Raw genomic sequence first — 22,509 nt, forward strand, 5'->3', positions numbered from 1 at the left:
AGGTCCTCTATTGTTGCAAAGATCACAGATGTAATATGGATGCCATTATAAGATGATGAAGTGAACTGTCTGCTGACTCAAAACAATTGAGAACCAGGACATGAATAACTTTATGATGTATTATTTGTCTGGCAATCTTGTCTGGTTGCAAAATCAATGGTCTTCCATTGATTTTTTTTTTTTTTTTTTTTTTTTTGCTTGTAATGATGCAGAAATAGTCTGCCAAGAAGAGGTGGCAGGTGGTTTGCTATTTCATGCACTACGACTGGCCAGCAGATCTAGAGAGAGGGAAGTGTTACATTAAACACTGAATAAAAATGTTTCATTGATGAAAGTTGCTTAAAGCCTTTCCAAACATGCAGTAGAGCTTTTGAATTTGTTTTTTAAATATATTTTGAAAGGAGAGAGTGTAGCCAAATGTGTGCTCTTTTTTTTCTTCTTTGTTACCCAAAACGTTATTATCTTGAAAATCAGTTCACAAACCAACAGGAATTACCATAACCTAGTAGGTATGAAGGACTCTAGAGTGAAGGATCCATAAAATGCCATTGAACCATGGGTCACTATGGATTGTTGTGCTGTCATGGTGAGAGGAAAAGTTAGGCTTGCAAACAACTTCTCTGGCAATGAATGTGATGTAGGAAGATACTTTGACTACAAATGCTCACTGATTTCTTTGTAAGCAAAGCAGTGCTAGCTCAAGGGAATTGCTGTTGTCTTTCCATTTTCTCCCCTTCATATCTTCAAATATTATGCTTTCAACCAAGACTGGCTCACTTTATTTGTGTTTCTTTGATAGATTTTTTTTTATTGCAATGCCATTCTCTAAAATATAGTCAAGGGTTTTACTATAAACTCACCTTTAAAGGGGTCTATAACTCTACCATAACATTTGGCTCCAGATTTTTCAAAAACATATAATGTAAAAAAACAAACAAACAAACAAAATCCATTGAACTCTTGTAAATTAAGAGTATTGGCAAAAATAGCAGGATTTTACTCTCCTACAGATTTTTTTATACTAACTAAATTTTGTAATCATCCATCTATAATGTGAATTCGCTATGCTTCTGGCATTTTAAACCATGAAAAATATAGATATTGAGATCAAATCCTACAATGAACCCATAATATGGACTGTCTATTATTGTTAGACAACTTATAGTAGCAGAAGAATCATACAAGATCTATCTTGAAGGTGTCTTAAGAATTATACACATGGGGCCGTATCTTCAGCTCGCGTAAATATGTGTAGGTCCATTAACTTCAATAGAGCTATGCCAAACTGCATCACCTAAGAATCTGGTCCAGGGCTTGACAAACTCTTACTAGGGTCTATGAATTTATATTAGAACTGAACGAGTTTCTAACAATGGAATATTTTTTCTCCTTTTGTAACTACTTTATAGAAAACAAAAGATAACAAACTGTACAAAACTATACTTAATGTTAAGTGTTGTTATCCATAAGGGATATAGTTTCTAATTATATTAAAAAGCAAAAACTATGTTCCAGTAGTATTAAGAATTAGACTTTGACCAATTGAGTACTGCTGAATTGAGTCTTCAGAAACATCCCAGTAGAATGCACCTTCTGTGTAGATGAGTATACCCAGAACATCCTTTGTTTTATTAATTTTAATTGAAAATGGCAGTTTAATAGGTGTGGTGGAAAACCAGCCTGTCCCCAACTCATTTGTTTTGCCTAGATATTGCAGGAATAAAACTGTTTGTAAGGGTGTGTAATTTTAGTCATGGCATGTGTCAGGACATGCTTGCCTGTTGAATAAATGAGCGTGCAGTTTTTAGCCATGGCATTTGTGATATAAATTTCCATTATTCTCATCTCCCACTAACAAGTGTCCTTTGCAAAAAAGTACAGCAAACTATGTGCAAGTTGCTTTGACTGAAACAATGCAAACCAAAACAATGGCTCCAGTCAGCTCAGAATTGCATTCAAACAAGCAAAAACAAGGCTCTCTTTACAAAGCTTTTATAAAATTCCTGGCTCTTAGGTATTTCCTCTTCACAAACAAGAACTAATCCATGTTCTAAATAATTGGTAGAGCTGGGTCAGTGTGTCTATGTGTGTTTCTCCATAGCAGTGGAACAGGATTCTTATCAGCAGTTCCAGACTTGTAGTGAAAAGGTCACAGTGAAATGCAAGTGAGCAGTGAGGACTAGCTTTTTGTAAAGTGTATTGGACAGGTGCAGCTTGTCTCATCCCAGCATTGGGTGTTATCCTTGAACATACTGAATAAAGCAGCAGTATAGCAAGGACCTAAGTAAAAGAGCATTAGCAGAAATAAGTGATTATTGAGAATCTTATCAGGTTTGGACTGTGAACATGGGTAATTACTGTTTCAGTGATGCAGTGGAGCAACTGGAGTGGAAACTACTTCCACTTTTAAAATTCAATATCAAACATTATCAAGACTGAAATAGCACCAAAAATTATTGAACAGTATTATGCGTACCTGAGATCATAGTTCAGAAGCCATGAACAGTCAGGCAGCAGGAACCATTAAGGAAGTCCTGGCCTGAAGTGTGTGTTTGATATTTTGGCTGCAGGCAGGTGCTGCGTTGTAGCTAATGTGGAGGGGCACGGGGTCTATAATCTATAAACAGGATGGGAGTATATGTAAATGCAAGTACCCTAATTTATGGCTTCATTATATCTTGAGTCCTTGCTTCAGGATGGTGGGAGCTTCCCTTGCAAGCTGTATGATCTTAGAATTCTTGCTAACATGCATTCCCCAAGCCTAAAACATAACAAAACATAAGTAAAATGCTGGCTGGCTGCCTTCCACTGAAAAAAATGTATATTCCTATCTTTGTCTAGTTTGTTAGGGCATGAGAATATTTTTTTGGTAACTCGGGCTCTAAATTGAATGACCTTCCTGGCAAAAGTCTTACAGCAGATCATCCCAATACCTTGTAGCTTGGATCAAGCCAGTTTTATACATTAAACACTTAATCCATTCTAAGTGCAGTCACAGTAGCATTGAGTTTTTATGTCTTGGCATACCAGCAAAAGAGCAGAGCATTACTCCCAAAGCCAGATCAGTGAAACGAGGTCAGTGATCAAACTGGACTCTTAGAAAGCAGGTTGTGCCAAGTACAAGATATCAATATGGGATTAGCAAGCTTTCATTTGGCACTGTATTTAATTTGCAGTTGTGATTTTGTGTAATACAACAAAGTAGCACAGATGGTGCAGTGTTTGTGATCCTCAGTGTTTCTCATTTTCATCACTCTACAATTCATTCCCCACATATCCATCTTGTTTAAGGTTCACCGAGGCCTTGTATGCATAGGCATAGTAGAAATGAGATTCCCTGCTGCTAAAGTGGAAGTCCGCTGACAGTATCCTAGGCTGACGGGACCCATAATGGAAAAATAAAAGCTAATCCAGAGCATTTTTTAGAGTCTTATAACATCAAATTCTTGCTTCCTTGAAGGAAAAGGATAGACAGTGGAAATGGAGAGATCGAGGAACCTAGCTTTGTTGAACTAATGTACAGTTATGGATTTCAAGGACCCCAACTGTAGAGGCTATATATTGACATGGGCACCAGTGGAAAGGAAGGTGGACACATATAATTAGAGCTTAATATTCATATCTCCCTTATTTGTCTTTCCTCTCCTCATAATTTTCTATCACAGCGTACCGAGGTTGGGGGGAGGGATAGCTCAGTGGTTTGAGCATTGGCCTGCTAAACCCAGGGTTGTGAGTTCAATCCTTGAGGGGGCCACTTAGGGATTTGGGGCAAAAATCAGTACTTGGTCCTGCTAGTGAAGGCAGGGGGCTGGACTAGATGACCTTTCAAGGTCCCTTCCAGTTCTATGAGATATGATATGATATGATATACTCTGCATCCTTCAACCCATTCTTTAAGAGCTCTAAAAACATAGGATTTGCCATACTGGATCAATCAATTCCTTCTTCAAGTGACTGCATGTGTGCATTCAGTTCTTGGGGTTGATGCACCCAGCACTTGAGCCTCAAACTTTTTCCCTCAATGGTATCCATTGAGTGGCTCAAGCTTTCCCTCCTGCTGTGTGCCACTGCATACAGGTATAAAGGCAGAACTGCTCCTAGCCCACCTCAGTTCCTTCTTACCGCCTATGACAGTCGTTGGAACTTTTCTATACCAGAATTCTTTCTCCCAGCCTTTGTGACCATAGTGTATGTGTGTAGTTTATCTAGTGTCTAGTCTTTAGTGTCATTAGGATAGTTAGTAACATTTATATATATCATATATACTCATTCATAAGCTGAATTTTTTTAGTAAAAAAGGGAAGCACCAGAGTGCACCTGAAACCTAAGCACTCCTCCTCCAAATCGGTGCCTAAGTCAGCTCTAGCTTCACAAGGGGCACTGTCAACTTCTTTGGCACCACAACAAGAGACCATCTTGGTGCTAAATATCCCAGAGGTGTTTGCAGAGGCAAGAAACTTACTCTGCCTCATGGTGCCAGTGTCTCCTTTCTTACAGAAGTCCAGTCCTTCAGCACTACTGCCACTTCTGCCAGCAGTTCAGCTTCCAGTTCTACAGTTGTCTGCTCCCCAGACAGGCTGTCTCTCTGTATCATCCAAAGGGAAGTCTTCTATGATGGCATCACTCCATCCATTGCCAAGTTCTCACACAGGTCCCCAGCACCAACTGGATCAGCCCAACCATGGTCAGAGAAAGGAGAATCCTCAATATCAGACTCGGAGGTGGGACTTTGCATATCACAACCCTAAAGGAGTAGCCACCAGTCTGGACAAGATCCTCTCTTCCCACCTATCACCATGACCCTTCAATGTAAGGTGACCAGATAGCAAGTGTGAAAAATCGGGACGGGGGCGAGGAGGTAATAGGCACCTATATAAGAAAAAGCCCCCAAAATCAGGACTGTCCCTATAAAATTGGAACATCTGGTCACCCTACTTCAATGAGACGTACCCTGGAAATATGTCTGGGACAGCGGGGCCCTGCCCTGTATCAGTGGCCATTTTGGAATCCTTGAGGTTTTCCCCCAGCTTCCATATCTTCCCTACACCAGGCATACTCGGTGACCTCAGGTAGTAGGCTTGAATCTACACCCAGAACGGCTCCATCCCCAGAGTCTGGCACCAGACCCAGTACAGAGCATCAAGAGGAGGTTCCAGAACCAGAACAACAGCTGATTAGAAGAGATTCTATCCCCTCCAGTCTTGGCTTCTTCTTCGTCCTATCCAGATGAGGCCATTTCATCTGGCACGACTTCTCCTCCTCCTGATGATTGTAAAGTTTACCAGTTGTTGTTAAAGAAAGTGGCTGCAGACCTAGGTGTACAGGTCAAAGAGGTCAGGGAGTCCTCATGTCTCCTGGTTGACATTTTATCATCCGGGGTCCCTCCAGAGTAGCTCTGCCAGTTAACAAGGTCACCGATAAAGGTCATAACAAGGTCACCGATAAAGACTTTATGGCCATCCTGTTTGCCTCCCACCTCTAAAAGGGCGGAAAGTACTATGTGTCCTCCCAAGGGTTTGAGTATCTTTATACTCACCCACCTCTGAGCTCATTAGTCATCAGAGCAACTAATGAGAGAGAATGACAGGGGCATCAGTCTGCCACCCCCAACTCAGACGACACTAAGAGGCTAGAATTATTCAGCAGAAAGATTATATATTATTCAACAGGGGGGTTACAGCTGTGTATCACTAACAAATCGTCTCTGTTGGGAGGATACAATTTTAATTAGTGGGGTTCCATGGAAAAGTTCAAGGAGCTGCTTCTGGAGAATGCTAGCCAGAAGTTCTCTTCTATGGTCAATGAGGGCAGACTAGTCTCAAGAACTTCACTGCAGGCAGCACTGGATGCAGCAGACTTGGCAGCTAGAACCACGGCCTCTGCAGTGGTCATGTGTGGATCATACTGGCTTGTACTATCAAGTACTTGCCATTTGAGGGTCCTTCTCTATTCTCTGACCAGACAGAGAGCAAGCTCCACGGACTTACAAACTCTAGAGCTACTCTGAAGTCCTTAGGTCTGTACACACCTGCCCCAGTCAGGAAGTTGTATCGGTCACAGTAGAGACAGTGATATCCCGCTCTTCCTCGTCAGGACCTATCAAAAAAGAGGTCCAGAGGTTAGAGACGCAGGCCTACCCCTCCTGCTGCTTCAGCCCTGACTCCAGGCCCCTCAAGACACTCAGGAACGCCAAAGCAGTCAATTTTGATGGGCCAGTTGAAGTCAACATACTAGTCTCCATATCTCCAGACCTGAACCCCCACACCTTCACAAACAGTCCGTTCCACTTCCACAGTGCTTGGTCCCAGATTACATCAGACCAGTAGGTCTTGAGCACTGTTGAAGTGGGATATACTCTCCAGTTTGCTTTTGCCCCTAGCTGCCATTCTCCCTTCCTATCCCTCTCCAGGACCACTCTCACAAGAAACTCCTTATCCAGGAAGTTTGTTGCTCCTTAGCTTGGGATCCAGAGATGAGGTTCCATGTGGTCTCAGAGGGAAGGGATTTTATTTCCAACATCTCCTAAACCCAAAAGCAAAAAGGTGTCATAGACCAATTTTAGACCTGCATCATCTCAACAAATACTTTAAAAGGATAAAGTTTTGCATGGTCACCCTAGTTTCTATTATCCTTTCCTACATCCTTAGTACTGGTATGCCTCCCTCGACTTAAAAGATACCTATGTCCATGTGACAGTCAATCAAGCTCAAAAGAAATACCTCCAATTTCTTGTAAGTCAGAATCATAACCAGTTTACCTTTCAGCCTGTCAGCAGCTCCCAGGATCTTTACAAAGGTCAAGGCAGTAGTAGCTGCATTCCTCAAAAGATTGGGAGTGTAGGTTTACCCCCGCCTAGATGATTGGCTTGTCAAAGGCCAGTCCAAACGGCAAGTGCAGAGCAGTATTGCCCATATGCAGTCAACAGTCAATTTTCTGGGACTGTTAATCAGCACAGAAAAGTCTCTCCTCTCCCCACTCAGAGGATAGAGATTTTAGGGCTGTACTTGACTCGTCTCAAGCCAGGGCCTTCCACACTCCAGGTTCCAGGCAATTTGATAAATTGTTATAGATTTGAAGGTTCACCTATTCACAAAAGCTTTGAAGCTTCTGAGTCATATGGCCTCTTGCACCTACATGGTTCAATATGCCAGGCTGCAACTCACAGGTACTCAGAATGTGCTTGCAGATGCTCGCAGCAGGACTTTCGTGACCAACCACAAATGGGAACTACACAACTATGGTCTTTCATCCTGGGGGGACTCCAGTAATAGATCTCTCTGCTGCCCACACCAACACCAAATGCCCACTCCCAAGGTGATGCTCTGGTCATCAGCTGGTCAGGCCGGATCACCTACCACTCCTGCTCTGTGTCCTTCACAAGATTTGGTGGGAGAGAGCAATAGTCATGCTGATTACCTCGTTCTGGCCTTGCCAGTTCTGGTTTCCTCCTCTTCTCCCCATGTCAAAGCATCCTCCACTCCCACTACCAACATTCCCAGAACTGCTCACACAACACAACTGCAGGATCAGACATCCCGATCTGCAGACGGATCACCTGAGATCCTGGTTTTTGGATGGTCATCTTCGCTAGCACAAGAATGCTAGTCAGCATTGCAAGACATCCTCTCGAGTAGAAGGAAGGCGTCGACAAGGTGGTCCTACGCAAGCCAAGTGGAAACATTTTACCTCCTGGGTCCAACAGAAAGGACCCAGGAGGTAAACATTTTACCTCCTGAGATCATAGGCATTCCTCTCCTCTTGGACTATCTCCTATCCCTGAAGGCATTGGGGCTTGCTCTCAGTTCCATCCAGATGCATGTAGCAATCATTAGTTCTTTCCACCCCCTCTGGGGAGGAGCACTCTCATCTATTGACTGTTCGGTTCTGGAAGGGCCTCATGCAGACATATCCTCCCGTTCAACCCATCGCTCCCCAGGGAGACCTCAACCTTGTCCTCATAGCACTGATGAAATCGCCCTTCAAATCTCTGGCTTGCTGCTCCCTTTCCCTTCTTTCCATGAAGGTCGCTTTCCTCATAGCTATTACTTCTGCGAGAAAGGTGGGCGAATTGGAGTGCATGATGGCAGACCCTCCTTTCATCATGTTCCATAAGGACAAAGTTTCCCTGTGTTTGCATCCTAAGTTTCTGCCTAAAGTGGTTTCCTGCTTTCACCTCAATCAACCCATATATTTTACCTCTCTTCTTTCCTAAGCTGCATGCCTTAGAGGAGGAACGGCACCTTCACTGCCTTGATGATCATAGGGCCTTGCCCTTTTACCTACAGAGGACGAAGCTGTTCAGGAAGTCTCCTAGACTATTTGTTGCTATAGCAGAAAGGATTACAAGGCAAGTCATCTCCACTCAGAGAATTTCTAAGTGGGTTTTGGGGTGCATTACACTCTATCAATTGTTGGGACTGTCTCCACCCTTGTGATATGAGCCCATTCCATGAGAGTGCAAGCATCAAATAAAGCCACACTTCACCACATGCCACTCAGACATATGTAGGGCGGCCGTGTGGTGTTCGGTACACGCCTTCTCTTCCCATTATGCTCTGGTGTAAGACTCTGCAACAGATACCTTGTTCAGTCCGACTGTCCTCCGTTCCACAGTTCCAGCATCTTTCTCGCACCTTCATCCTAACTAGATATTGTTTGTCAGCCACCCTTAGTGGAATACAATAGGAACCATCACTCGAAGAAGAAGAAGAAGGTGGTTACTTACCAGTAACTAAAGATTCTTTGAGATGTGTGGTTCCTGTCAGTATTCCAGTCCCACCCTCCTTCCGTTTTGCTGCAGGTCTGGTTGATTTGTGGTGGAAAAGATCAATCACTCTCCACCCAGAGAATTTCTTCCTGGATCACATCCTGCATATACATGTACTATGACTCAGATAATGTTGTTCCACCTGACACAGTCAAAGCTCATTTGACAAGGTCACAATTGGCAACAATGGCCTTTCTGGTACAAGTTCCAGTTGCAGACATTTGTAGAGTGGCAGCCTGGTCCTTGGTCCACATGTTTGCCTCCCTCTATGCTGTGGCTCAAGACTCCAGAGACTATGCTAGAGTGGGATGAGTTGTTCTCCAATTTTTATTGAAATAGACTCTGATCCTGCCTACAATCTTATGGCTTGTGAGTCACTAAGAGTGGAATGCACATGTGCAATCACTCAAAGAAGAAAAAACTGTTACTAACCTGTTCTGTAGCTGTTGTTTGAGATGTGTTGCATGCCTCCATTACACAACCTGCCCTCCTACATCTCTTCATCGGAGTTATGGCAAGAAGGAATTGAGGGGGGCTGGAGCACCTCTGCCCTTTATACCTGCATCCTGTGGTGTGCAGCAGCAGAGGGAGCTGAGCCGCTCAATGGGTACTGCTGAGGAAAAAAGTTTCCAATGGCTGGGCACACCAACATCAAGAGTGGAATGAATATGTACAACACATCTTGAAGAGCCACAGTTATTACGGAACAGGGTAATAGTTTTTTCCATCAAGTGCATTATCACGTATCATGCCTTCATAGCTCAACTACTGATGCTTCACTGGACAAGATGCTAAATGCCCATCAGCATAGCTTCTTTCAGTGCTTGTCTTTGATCAATTAATAAATCAGGATCCATCTTTTTACCTTACTGGACTCTGTAATAAAGATTCAGAGTAGCACGTGGGTAAAAAGGCAGCAGGATTTCTACTATAGTCTAGCCTGTTATGATGGAAGGACACAGTAGGGCTTTGGAAATCCTGCACAGAGAACGGCTTTGTTTATTTACTCTTAACTATGACATAGGACTAATTGTCTCTAATAAAGAAGAAGCTGCCCCTGTAACACCTTTGGCAGTTAATGGTGGGTGGTCTAGAACCCTTATTATCACCATCAGATTTTATAGACCATCACTGCTGTCCTATAAATGGTTTAAAAGGGGACCCTCATTAATGTTAATGTGACTCACAGAGTGAAATTCCCACATACTGTTTTAAAATTTTAGGTAATATTTGGGCATTATTATTCTATATATAAAATGCCCTATAATGTCATTGTGGTCATTGAAGTATGGAGATCAGTAGTCATTAGCTACATAAGAGATTAGAATCCTCTACCTCGATTCCTAAATGGCAGCACGCAGTGAAAGTTTGAATAGAAACTTCCAGATGGAAGATGATGAGACCCTATGAGGGCTTTGTTCACAGCAGTAATCTTTTTTTTAACTGCAAGTAGTACAGTGGATGCCTGTAAATATACTTTATGTTCATTAAACTGCCTACAGACAGGAAAACTTAATGTGTCTCTGCTGATTTCACTGCATTTTCCTTTTTCTGACAAAATATTTGTCAGTACTGAGGGACTCCGACCTGCCCTATCTAAAACTTGAGCACTTGTCCAGATTCATGAAGCTGTGTCTTAAAGCGGGGAGGGGGGTCTGAAGAGCAATTAGACACTCTTCTGAATGCCAAATTTTTGCTGGTTTCAATTCAGACCTTCTCTTAAGTGCAACTGCTTTATGAATTCAGATGTGACTGATTTGTCTTCAGACTCTCATCTTTGAGTGCTGTGGGGAGGCAGTCTGGCTTTTCATTTCCTTTTGTCAATTTACACAGCCAGTATATATTGTACATTGTATTTGAATATAGTCAGCAGTTTAATCAGCTTTAAATAGCCCAGCTGCCTCTTTCAGTTTTCACATTATTTTGTTTGTAAACAAAGACCAGACAACACATCTCTAATCAGATCTGAGTTCTCCCCCTGCTTTTTGTACATGTCATAGATACATACATACATTTTCTCCTTATAGAACAAGGACCTTATGAGAATTTTTCCTGATGTTTTCTCCCAATAGTGCCACTTAGTCTCAAAAGTGTCATTACATTTTGAAGTTTCATTAAAAGTGATTGGTTGTCATCTTTAACAAAATATTAAGGGGAAATCTTTTTTCTGTTGGTCATTCATCATTTTGCCATTGATTACAATGATTACAGGATTTAGTCTTAACTGTATATCTCCTTGCTACAACAGTAGCCTACAGTGTTGCTGTACAGGAGACAGGGCCGGCTCCAGGGTTTTGGCCGCCCCAAGCAGCCCAAAAAAAAAAAAAAAAGCCGCGATCTGCGGCGGCAATTCGGCGGAAGGTCCTTCGCTCCGAGCAGGAGTGAGGGACCGTCCACCGAATTGCCGCCGGATAGCTGGACCTGCCGCCCCTCTCCGGAGTGGCCACCCCAAGCACCTGCTTGCCAAGCTGGTGCCTGCCCTGACAGGAGAATATGTAATATTTCATTCTAAATAACAACGGTGGCCTGAAACAATACCTCAGATCTAAAAAACTCTTGAACTTCGAAGTTTGGATCTATACAGTACTCTCTGTGTGTGTGTGTGTGTGTGTGTGTGTATATATATATATAGTCTTTTGTCTGGTGAAAACAATTTCCCTGGAACCGAACCCCCTCATTTACATTAATTCTGATGGGGAAATTGGATTCGCTTAACATCGTTTCGCTTAAAGTCGCATTTTTCAGGAACATAACTACAACATTAAGTGAGGAGTTACTGTATTTGGATCCAGATTTCCCCAGTGGCCGTGATCTCCCCTCCCTACCCTACCCCCCTTACAATAAAACAAAACAAAAAACAGATCCAAACACTCCAAACATTTATGTACACCTACACACCAAATTTGGGGAGAGATTGGAGCTGGATTGGAACTTTACACCTAAGGACCAACTCTAATTTTAAAGCCCATATATTCAGAGATTAATAGTTCATGTAAATTATGTTGCTAGGTCTGCTGCTATTCTAAGCTTGGTAGTAATTAAAAAAAAAATTGAGAGGTGTGGCACACTGACATCTTCCATTGGAGTAGTAGATGCCCATAAAAACTTCTGAATCAAAATTTCAAAAATAGTTTGGCAGTTTAAAAAAAAGAGGGGGGGGGGCAGATGCAGGAAGGGAGAGGGAAAAGGGCTGCCTAGCAGTGTAATATGAGGTATTGGAGTTCAGGAGGTAGTCTCGATCCCTTGCTTCTTGGCTCTTATGGGGTGGGGATTAAAATAAACCCTTGTATTGCTATTTAGAAATCCTTCTGTGCCATCAAATAGAGACGCATAGATGGGTTCAAAAGTAATGCATCCCAGCTCACCTTTGTTTGAAGTAGCATCAGTGTGAGCTAGTTAGGAGGCATTAAGGATCGTTCCAAGACTCTTTGGGTGAAATAAAATGTGGTACAGTAGTTATTTACAGATCCTATTTTCTACTTTTCTTACAAAAAATAAGTTTGACTTTTAAAATGAAACTATTTTTGGGTGAGTAGTTTATAATTTGGGCTAGGTCATTTTGGTATTAAAAAAACCCCAAATTATTATTATTTGAAAAATGGCTGCTGCATGAGCACAGTAATTATTTCCTAGAATTTAATACTCCTATCTAAATTAACATCATAAGAGGTTCAATAATCAAGATTAATGAGACACCTATCATATGAAAAATGGTAATGTGGAGATCTGGAGATATCTATATATTTAACTGTAACTCTTTGAGTGAGGTAAATGGATTATGAACTCTGTGTTACCAAACACACACATACAAACCATCCTGTACCAAAACCACCCTTCATTCTATTGCTCTTCTGAAAGTCACAGATGGAGGAAAATACAGTGCCACTTGGGTTGAATACATAGAAACACCATTTCCTTGTGAAGCAGCTCAGATGACTTGGAGTGATGTATAATTTTGGTCTGCATAGATCATCTTGAGCCTTAATCTATACATAATCTACTGTAAATGTCAGGATATAAATTCACAGAGTTGCTCTCCCTTGATTATGATTATTTATTATACACTTTTTTCCTAGCACAAGAGAATATTCTTTATTGGTGTTAAAGGCAATAAATAAATAAATAAAATTCATACCCACCCACGCCTGGTAACACTGGTTTCACAGTACAACTTGTCAGACTAGTGGTAAATTTCATTGGCTTGGTGGAGTTAATGAATTTACTTCTCCCAACTCACTCTGAAAACAATACATCCTTTCTTCCAATTGTTTAATGACAAACAGTCACTGAACAGGACTAACAAGTTGCTATTTTTAGAATGGGTAAAGTCAGATGCTCATCTATCATCATGAGAGCAGAAACACAAACCAGGTTACAAATATCAAAGCATGGAATGGAAATATAAAATGAAGGGAGATGCCTTGCATAGAACTCAATATGGAAACTGAAGATGACTTTTGGATAGAAAAGGGACACACCACTTTATTTTTTCTAATCTCTCTGGTTTTACATTAAATTCAGGGGGCTGGATGGCTTGATGGATTAGAAATGAGGTATGCAGCCTTGCACCTCCAGGTTGCCAGTTCTAATTCAGCAGTGACGAAAAGTTGGTCTGACAACATTTTGATGGCCTATGCAAAATGAGCTGCGGATCTTTAGTCCATTTCTTATAGATAAGTGTCCCACATCATAGAGAAACATCACCCCAACTGGAATGAATTGCCACCCTTGCTGCCCATCCCAAGGAAGAGGCCAAAGACTTAACTGGTATGGAAACTGAACTACCCTCACACACCTTCAAAATGTTTTTCCAGATGAAGTTTGAGGCACATTAGTGGTATGGTGTGCAGCAAGCCACCCCTTTTGCTGCCTATACTGTACCAATTCTTTAATGAAGCAGGGGACTTAAGCATCCAAGACTGTCAGCTGACACATTTCACTTCATGCATGTTTGCAGGATCAGGGCCACGTAGTCGCTATCACTTTCTGTATTTTTAAAAGACTTTGGGGGATATTCCATTGGTGAGGTTAGGATTAGCTCACCTTTCTCCAACCATTTAAAAATGCATTCTGAGTGTAAATTACAAAGAGTCAGTGCTCAGATATAGTAACAATCAGCATTCACTCCTGAAAGTGGTGCATTTTCCTTCTTAAATAAAATTGACTAGAAAATGCATTTTGTAAATTTGCTTTGCCTGTACATGACAGTGATAAACAGGCAATTTAAACTCCAGTGTGTCTGTGTTTTGGGAGGCTCAGGTATTTGTGATGTATTGGAACAGTCACAGGATCAGAGGGAGGAGGATTGCATCAAAAATTTAGTCACCTAGCATATCTAATTGCATATGATTATCTGACAGTGCACTTTTCTGATCTGCAAACACAGAGGACTTAATCTACACTATTAGCAACTCTAAATTACTGGAAAACACATAAAAGATGAAAAACATACTTTTTTTTTAATTAAGGGCCAGTCTGACTCGTCTTGCACAATATCTGAAGGAAAGCTAGTCAGAGCCCTGGACTCTTGGAGTGTAATTATTATGCATGGCTATTGAACTAGTCTTCTTAAAGTTCATATGGAGAGGCAAGTTCAGCACTTTCCCTCTGTACTAGCCATCAGAACTAGACTGGCACAGGAAGCTGCACATACTGTATCCTGTAAAAGGCATAATAGCCACTGCTCTGGCCTGCACTCCCAGAGCCTTTGTATCTGTCTCTAATATCTCCTACCATAGTGATTGACCTCTACTGTGGAAAGTGGATGTAGAGACACAATGTAGGCCTAAGTGTTCAACGATTTATCTGTTAAACAAGTAGAATATCAGTGAGTCTCTACAGAGATAATATAATTGTTGGGGGATCCATTGCCTTCATTACAGGCATTTATAACTTCCCAAAATGTTCAGAGCCACCACCAACTTAAAAAAAATCCTGATGATAATGGCACAGACCTCAAAGATGCTTGTTTTGATAGTGTGATAGCATTACAGAGCTGCTGCTGAAAGTGCGTGAAGGGACCACAATCTAACATGAAGCTGTTTGAAATGGATTTTCTAATGACACCCCAGTTTTCTTTCCTAATGTAAAGAGCATTGCTATAGCTCAAGCACTAAACTCACATACTCAGCACACACTATCAATCTAAGGATCCACTTTTTCCATTTATTTATCATTTTCAATCACAATCATCAGTAAAATCATAGTGATTAACAAATAGTAAAGACAAAATTCCAAAGAAATAATGATTTCCTCTCCCCCAGAATTACAGTTTGTCAAGTATAAGTCCTTAAATGATTTTGGATTCTATATTAGAAAAAACAGACAGCTACCAAGTATTCCCAAAAATTGTAAGAAACTGCAAGAAATACATGATGCCATACATTCATATTAATTAATATACAGAAAAATGCTACAACATATCAAAACATTTTACTGAAAATCAGAAAGAATACTGTGCCATAATTGTCCTCTGGCCCATCTATACCCTAATCACTCTGGTCTTCCTTCACATTGTTTAGATATGAGTTAAGCCAAGCTTTAGCTTCATCAAAATCCAAAAAGCAACCTCTTCCTGTCTTCCCTCAACCTGAGCTTTGCACATAGAAAGTACTGCTGTAGTTATACCAGCTGATCACTTAGGTCCCAATCCTGCAAAGAATTAAGTATGTGAGCATAAAGACTGTCTGCTTTGGCCAATGTACATGGCAGTTACTTTCTCTGTTGGGCCTGTCCTGTAGTAGGTGACTTCTGGGTACTCTTCTGGCTCTGTCAATCTGTTTCTTCACTTCAGCAGGTGGGTATTGTAGTTGTAAGAATGCTTGATAGAGATCTTGTAGGTGTTTGTCTCTGTCTGAGGAGTTGGAGCAAATGTGGTTGTATCTTAGAGCTTGGCTGTAAACAATGGATCATGTGGTGTGGTCTGGATGAAAGCTGGAGGCATGTAGGTAAGTATAGCGGTCAGTAGGTTTACGCAAAAGAATAAATTGACCCAAATCAGATGTCAAGAATTATAACATTCAAAAACCAGTTGGAGAACACTTCAACCTCCCTGGTCACTCAATTACAGACCTCAAAGTCGTAATACCGCAACAAAAAAACTTCAAAAACAGACTCCAACAAGAAACTGCAGAATTGTAATTAATTTGCAAACTGGACACCATTAAATTAGGCTTGAATAAAGACTGGGAGTGGATGGGTCATTACACAAAGTAAAAACTATTTCCCCATGCTAATTTTTTCCCCTACTGTTACTCACACCTTCTTGTCAACTGTTGGAAATGGGCCATCCTGATTATCACGACAGAAGTTTTTTTTTCCTACTGATAATAGCCCACCTTAATTGATTACTCTCGTTACAGTTGATATGGCAACACCCATTTTTTCATGTTCTCTGAGTATATATATCTTCCTACTGTATTTTCCATTGCATGTATCCGATGAAGCGGGTTTTAGCCCACGAAAGCTTATGCTCAAATAAATTTGTTAGTCTTTAAGGTGCCACAAGTACTCCTCATTCTTTTTGAAAAAATTGGCTTTGTTTAGTCTGGAAAAGAGAAGACTGAGAAGGAACATGAGAACAGTTTTCAAGTATGTAAAAGGTTGTTACAAGGAGGAGGAAGAAAAATTGTTTTTCTTAAACTCTGAGGATAGGACATGAAGCAATGGGCTTAAATTGCAGCAAGGGGAGTTTAGGTTGGATATTAGGAAAAACTTCCTGTCAGGGTGGAATAAATTGCCTAAGGAAGTTGTGGAGTCTCCATCATTGGAAATTTTTAAAAGCAGGTTAGACAAACACCAGTCAGAAATCGTCTAGATAATACTAGTCCTGCCATGAGTGCAGGGGACTGGACTAGATGACCTCTCGAGGTCCCTTCCAGTTCTATGATTCTATAAGAAATATATAAAATAAAATCTCCAGTGGGCTGTGTCATCACTTAATACCTCATGATATATTTCAAAAATTAATAAGTAGAAGTCCAGAGTCCTTAGCTTCCACTCCAAAAAGCAATCAATGTAAGACAAATAAAAACATATATGAGTTTCAAAGTATGCTCCCAAAGGGCAGAGGGGAGGGTTTTTAAGCCCTCACTCTCCCTAATTTCCAGTATTTGGGGTGGGGTTGGCAGCAGGCAGCCCTGTGCACATTTAAAAAGAAAAAAACGTTTACAAATGAAAAGTTATAATAATTGACTTTGGTTTTGTGCTCTTTTCTGCCAACAGATTTGTAAGAGCAAAGCTAAAGAATCCCAACAGTATTACCACAGCTTGGCTATCAGACAGAGTCTGGCTATTAACTTTAACATCCAACAGGACTGTGGCCATTTCTTAGCTGATGTACCTGTTCGCCTCCTTCCATGGGAGGATCCCAATGCACCTGAGGTGGAGGAGGAAGATGAACAGGAAGAAGAGGTAGAAGATGAGGAAAAGAACAAAGAAACCCCTTCTTGTTTGGAGGCTTCACAGAAAGACAACTCAGGCAGTGAGCGGACCAACAGCAAGCAGCGCAGCCGTGTTGTGGTCATCACACGGGAGGTACCATTCCTAACGGTGGCTGACTTTGTGCGAGAGTCCACAGCCCGCCATGCAAATAACCCAGACTTCTATGAAAGACAGGTGTGTCTACTGCTCTTACAGCTGTGTTCAGGCCTGGAGCACCTGAAACCCTATCACATCACACACTGTGATCTGCGCTTGGAGAACCTGCTGCTGGTTCACTACAGACCAAGGGGAGGCCTTCTGAACTATGAGCCTGTGGAGCCCAATCCCAACGCAGCTTGCCCAGCCAGGCTAATTGTGAGCAATTTCTCACAGGCCAAGCAAAAGAGACATATGGTAGATCCAGAGGTGCTACGGGACCAATCCCGCCTGGCCCCGGAGATCATCACTGCCACACAGTACAAAAAGTGTGATGAGTTCCAAACTGGCATCCTCATCTATGAAATGCTGCACTTACCCAACCCCTTTGATGAGAATCCAGAGCTGAAGGAGAAGGAATATACCCGTGCTGACCTCCCCAGGATCCCCTCCCGTTCCCTCTATTCCTATGGGCTCCAGCAACTCGCCAGCTGCCTGCTGAATCCCAATCCTTCAGAGAGAATCCTTATTTCTGAGGCCAAGGGAATCCTTCAGTGTTTGTTATGGGGTCCACGTGAGGATTTGTTCCACACTCTGAGCTCATGTTCCAGCCCAGTACGGAAGGATGCTGTGCTGCAGAACTGGCTGGACATCAAACGGACGCTGCTGATGATCAAGTTTGCAGAGAAGTCCTTGGACAGGGAGTGTGGAGTCACCCTTGAAGACTGGCTTTGTTCTCAATATCTGGCATTTGCCACTACAGACTCACTCAGTCGCATTGTGAAAATCATGCAGCAACACTAGTTTGTACAAGCTGTTGCTTTTCCTCAACCCCGTACTCCTTGCTCTATTCTGCTCCCACCCTCTTTATTCTAGGGTTCACACTTTGCACAACTTCTGAAAAAAATAGTCTAGATCTCAAAGCTAGCAATCCTGAGCAAATGGGTTCTAATTGGAAATACTGTCTCCTATTGAAGATACGATGGAGACTTTATTCAATTCCTAGGCCTTCCATGTTTAATCATATGTACAATGGTTGCAATTGGATTATATACCTCCTAGGTTGGATTAATTTTTTAACAGATTGAAAAAGGAGAGAGAAAAATCTTAAGGAGACAACTATTTTTATATTACTATAGAGAATGAATTCCCCATCTCCTCTGGATGGATCCTACCATTTCTAGTGGTAGCTTCTGCAGAAAAAGCAGTGACCATTTATGACCATCAACAGATTAATTCATCATAAATGTGAATCAAATGATCCACCAAAGTTAAGAGCCTCTGACCACAAAAATATTGCCTCTGCTCCATCCCCCGTGAAAGGTTCAGCCTCTCAGTCTAGGATGAAGCTCATCCACATAGTCTTCTCATTCAGGTAGATTTTTTTTCTCCTACTCTTAAATTCTTTATTTTCCTCCCAACTGAGGTAGTCCTCTGATCCCAGCAAGTAATCAATAGGCAGCAATCATCAGTGTCCAATATTGTTGCCTTCTCTGACTTGCTAGCTGTCCATATCCCTTCTGATCACGGGTCCTGGATTCCAAGGATCCTGCCTTAATCAGCCCATGATCATCAACCTGTAGTATCTCCACTGAAAAGCAAACGGAACATGCATGTTTCTCTTCCCACCAGTATATAGGACCGGAAAGTCATGTATTGTAGATATAACAGTGTTAAACAAAAGCAACATAACATACCAAGAACAACTGAAACATCCCTCCCACCCTAAAAGGCACTAAACCCTGGGCTTAAAATGAACTGAAATTACATAACCAATCCTCCTTCAGTTGCTGCTATGCATCAGGTATCAAAATAGCAGCCTCCTTCTTTGTGTTTTATTTTGGTTTGCTAGCCACTTGTGGCATATTGCAAAGCAGGACTGAATTGGCAGTGCTGGTGTGTTGGCAGGAGATAGCTACACAGACAAGCACTAAACAATTCTAACAGGCCACATGGAGATGGTTTTACTTCAAATGCATTTCTCTGGGGGGAAAACAAAGGGGAAAACACTACTATTTAATTACTGAGAGACCTGTAAAGTTTGGCAGCTGTAACTAACAGTGACCTGATCTATTTTCCCCACAGCAGTATTTGGCTACAAATCTTCTATCAGTAACTAATGTTTACTAGTATACTAGCTGCTTCAGACAACACCCTAAAAATCCCTAAAAATGGAATGGCTGTCGACATAACTCAGAGATCATTGCAGATATAGATTTAGAGTAAGGGGGCACTAGTGGATATTAAGGAGACAGGTTAAAAAAAAAAAATCCAACCTGAAGGAATTTTTCACCTTTAGAGGCAGCTGCTGGTTTTTTCTTTCCTGAGATAGCGACCTTTCCTATGGAACGCCTACAATCATACAGATGCTCTCTTTGCTCAGTATTGCTAGGTTCTCAATTGTCTCAAATATCTCTGAAGAACACAAGGGGGGCAAACGAAAGGTGTTATTTAATATTCTGAGATGGGTGATGGAAAGCATATAGCCCAAGTTTTGAGCCTGTGCTTCTCTCCTATGGATATATGTGCAATTCTTGTATGTATTTTTTTAAATCTGTATATTACAGTGTTTACGTTACTTACCAGACTTTACCTGATGCTAGATCTGCAAACCCTTCCTTTACTTTCCTGGCACATAAATGCGCAGAGTTATATGTGTTGTTTATATGGATTGATATTTCATTTTTCATTGTTCGTTAAATCTGTGAGAAACCAGTTTACTTCAGTCTTGAAAACAAATAGCCACTTTTTATAGCATATGCATGCTTGGACCAGATGCATGGAAACTGAACAAACAGTCCTGCAGGCATGAGGTCAGTGAAACTAGCTCCATGTACACACCGCATATTTGAAGGGGGTGAAATTTGGCATCTGTCCGAGCCAAACTTTGTGGAATGTGGAAGCCTACATTGATTGTGCAGTAATATATAGAATATTTTTGTGGACTTTTTAAACGTTTTTAAACTTTCTGATGAAATATCCTTTTGTCTGATTCATCTGTATCAGAGAGGGATCAGGAAGGATAAGGATCATGTATTTTAATGTGATATATATCACTTAAAAATATCGCAAAGAGTTAATGCAAAAAGAGTGCAGCGCACTTAAGCACAAATGCAGTGCATTGAGTTGATGACTTCCACCACTTTGGGAAAGAGGCTTTCTACATAATGCTGAACAAACTTGTGGTAGAAGCCTTTACAAAGAATTGCACAATCATTAAATGCAGCCCTGTTTCATGTGGGCACAGAATCGTGTAATGCCTTATGGCTTATATACACTGAGCATGAGTTGACAGCTCACTTAAATGCTACCTGCAAACTACCAGACAGTCACCAACCCTTTAAGCTAAGCACAGGACATTGCTTCTTCTTGTTCCCCTGGTCTGGTTTAGTGTTGGTTTTTGTTTTGTTTTTAAGTGGCACCTATCTGCACATAACTTCTCACCTAACAAATATATGCTGTATGAGCAGCACATGGACCACTGGCCATTGCAGTAGGCACATTCCTTTAGGCTGCCTGGTTTGGTTGGGTTTTCTTTTCTTTTTTTTGTGTATGTGGACACATGTTCTCAGTGTCACTTTCATGTCAACACGCACATGCAAAGTTGAATATTGAATGTTTTACAACCTTATGTATTTAACACAGCTGGTCCGAAGCCTTTATATGTCTTTGTTCTTTAAATATCTAATTTCAGTTCATATTGTTTGTGATTAAATTTAAACCAGTACTCATTTTAGTTCTGCAGTATAATCAAGCATGGATGAATGTTCACTACCGCACTCTTTATTGTGCAGCACTGGGTAACCTTTAGCAATTTGTAAAATCAATGTGATTTTTTTTTTCTTTTTAAGAACAAAAGAATGGTCAAGGAGGACAAACACAAACTGGCAAGAGCTTCCATTCCTTGGTGATTCTGGGGCTGCTTTTGCAGACATCCTTGAGGATCATAACTCTGTTTATGGGGGTCCTCTGTGCTGATTAAGAACCACACCGCACAAATATCTGAGAATGTATGCATGAAATTGACTGTAAACAAACAAAAGCAAAAAGCGGGGGGGGGGGGTGCTACAGCTTAATTTCTAAACAAATGAGAAAAAAAACTGTTTCCTTGTCAATGGGATTCTTTATGTATCAGGAATGGGACCCCTGCCTATGTACTTGCATGTGGACATATACATGCACAGAGTTTGGATTTTTAAGTAGTGTAGCACTTTTAGTTGAGCTCAAGAAATGAGACGAGCTGCAATTCTAAGATAACAGTATTGATTGTAAATATATATTTTTCTATTACTAAAAGCTGCCATTTCACTATTTTTTAAATATAAATTATACAGATTTTCAAGTTCAAAATAAGATCTGGAAAATCATGTAATTGTTTGATGAAGCATTAGAATTAGTGGTTCCTGAAGCTTTTAGAGCCACTAAAAATCTTTTTAACATTTTGGATGGAACAACCTAGATCAGCAATTGAATGCCCAATGTATAGTGCCTTGTCAAAGAATTAGAATAGTAATGGAGAGAATCAGTCAGAATCTCTCTCCACCTGCTAACAGCCCTATAAATAATACTACCTACATAGGGTATGCATACACACCAGCTGGATACCACACAGGGTATGTATACACACTGTGATTCCCAATGTGGGTAGACAGATACGTGCTAGCTCTGCTCAAGCTAGTGCCTAAAAACAGCATCTTGGCCACGATGCCTCAGGCTAGCCACCTAAATATCATCCCGTCTGATCCCCCTCCCGCCCCCAATACATACTCAGGCAACTAACCCAAGCCACCATCCTTGCTGCTGTGGCTACACTGCTACTTTTAGGCACTAGCTTGAGCCTTACACCTCCCAACTGCTGCGTAGACATACCCATAAATATAAAACGATGACTACAAAATAAAATGCTGCACTTCATATGATGCTGAGTTAATCAATTTAATGAAAGGAACATTTTCTGGAAGGTCAGTTACATGAACAAGTTCCTTTGAAGTTGCTCATAGTACCAAAATAAACCCCAAATGACAGCAGGCCTCTGGATTTTTCACATTTGAAATTGAGACTCAGCACTGGGTGAGAAACAGATGAGATGTCACTTGGTCTAGACATAATACACTAAAATTCAAGAGTCCTATTGCTTTGACAATCTATTACAGACACTCCAACTC

At 41.2% G+C, this 22,509-nt stretch overlaps 1 protein-coding gene and 1 long non-coding RNA gene across 5 annotated transcripts in view; one reads left to right on the forward strand and one right to left on the reverse strand.

Moving 5' to 3' along the window:
* Nucleotides 1–2,576, reverse strand: part of LOC117883807 — a 48,642-nt gene extending 46,066 nt beyond the window's left edge. Inside the window, exon 1 of the long non-coding RNA XR_004647422.1 lies at nt 2,477–2,576. This is a non-coding gene — a long non-coding RNA (uncharacterized LOC117883807). The remainder of the gene's footprint in view (nt 1–2,476) is intronic.
* The window catches only part of PEAK1 (pseudopodium enriched atypical kinase 1), a 212,592-nt gene extending 191,477 nt beyond the window's left edge, over nt 1–21,115 (forward strand). For all 4 annotated transcript variants that reach the window (XM_034783573.1, XM_034783575.1, XM_034783576.1 and 1 more), the window contains one exon: nt 16,991–21,115. In XM_034783573.1, coding sequence (XP_034639464.1) covers nt 16,991–18,148 — 1,158 coding nt within the window. In that variant the 3' untranslated portion in view covers nt 18,149–21,115. The remainder of the gene's footprint in view (nt 1–16,990) is intronic.
* Nucleotides 21,116–22,509: the final 1,394 nt, after the last annotated feature.

The sequence above is a fragment of the Trachemys scripta genome, chromosome 10, assembly GCF_013100865.1.
Source record: "Trachemys scripta elegans isolate TJP31775 chromosome 10, CAS_Tse_1.0, whole genome shotgun sequence".
In the NCBI taxonomy this organism is placed as follows: domain Eukaryota; kingdom Metazoa; phylum Chordata; order Testudines; family Emydidae; genus Trachemys; species Trachemys scripta.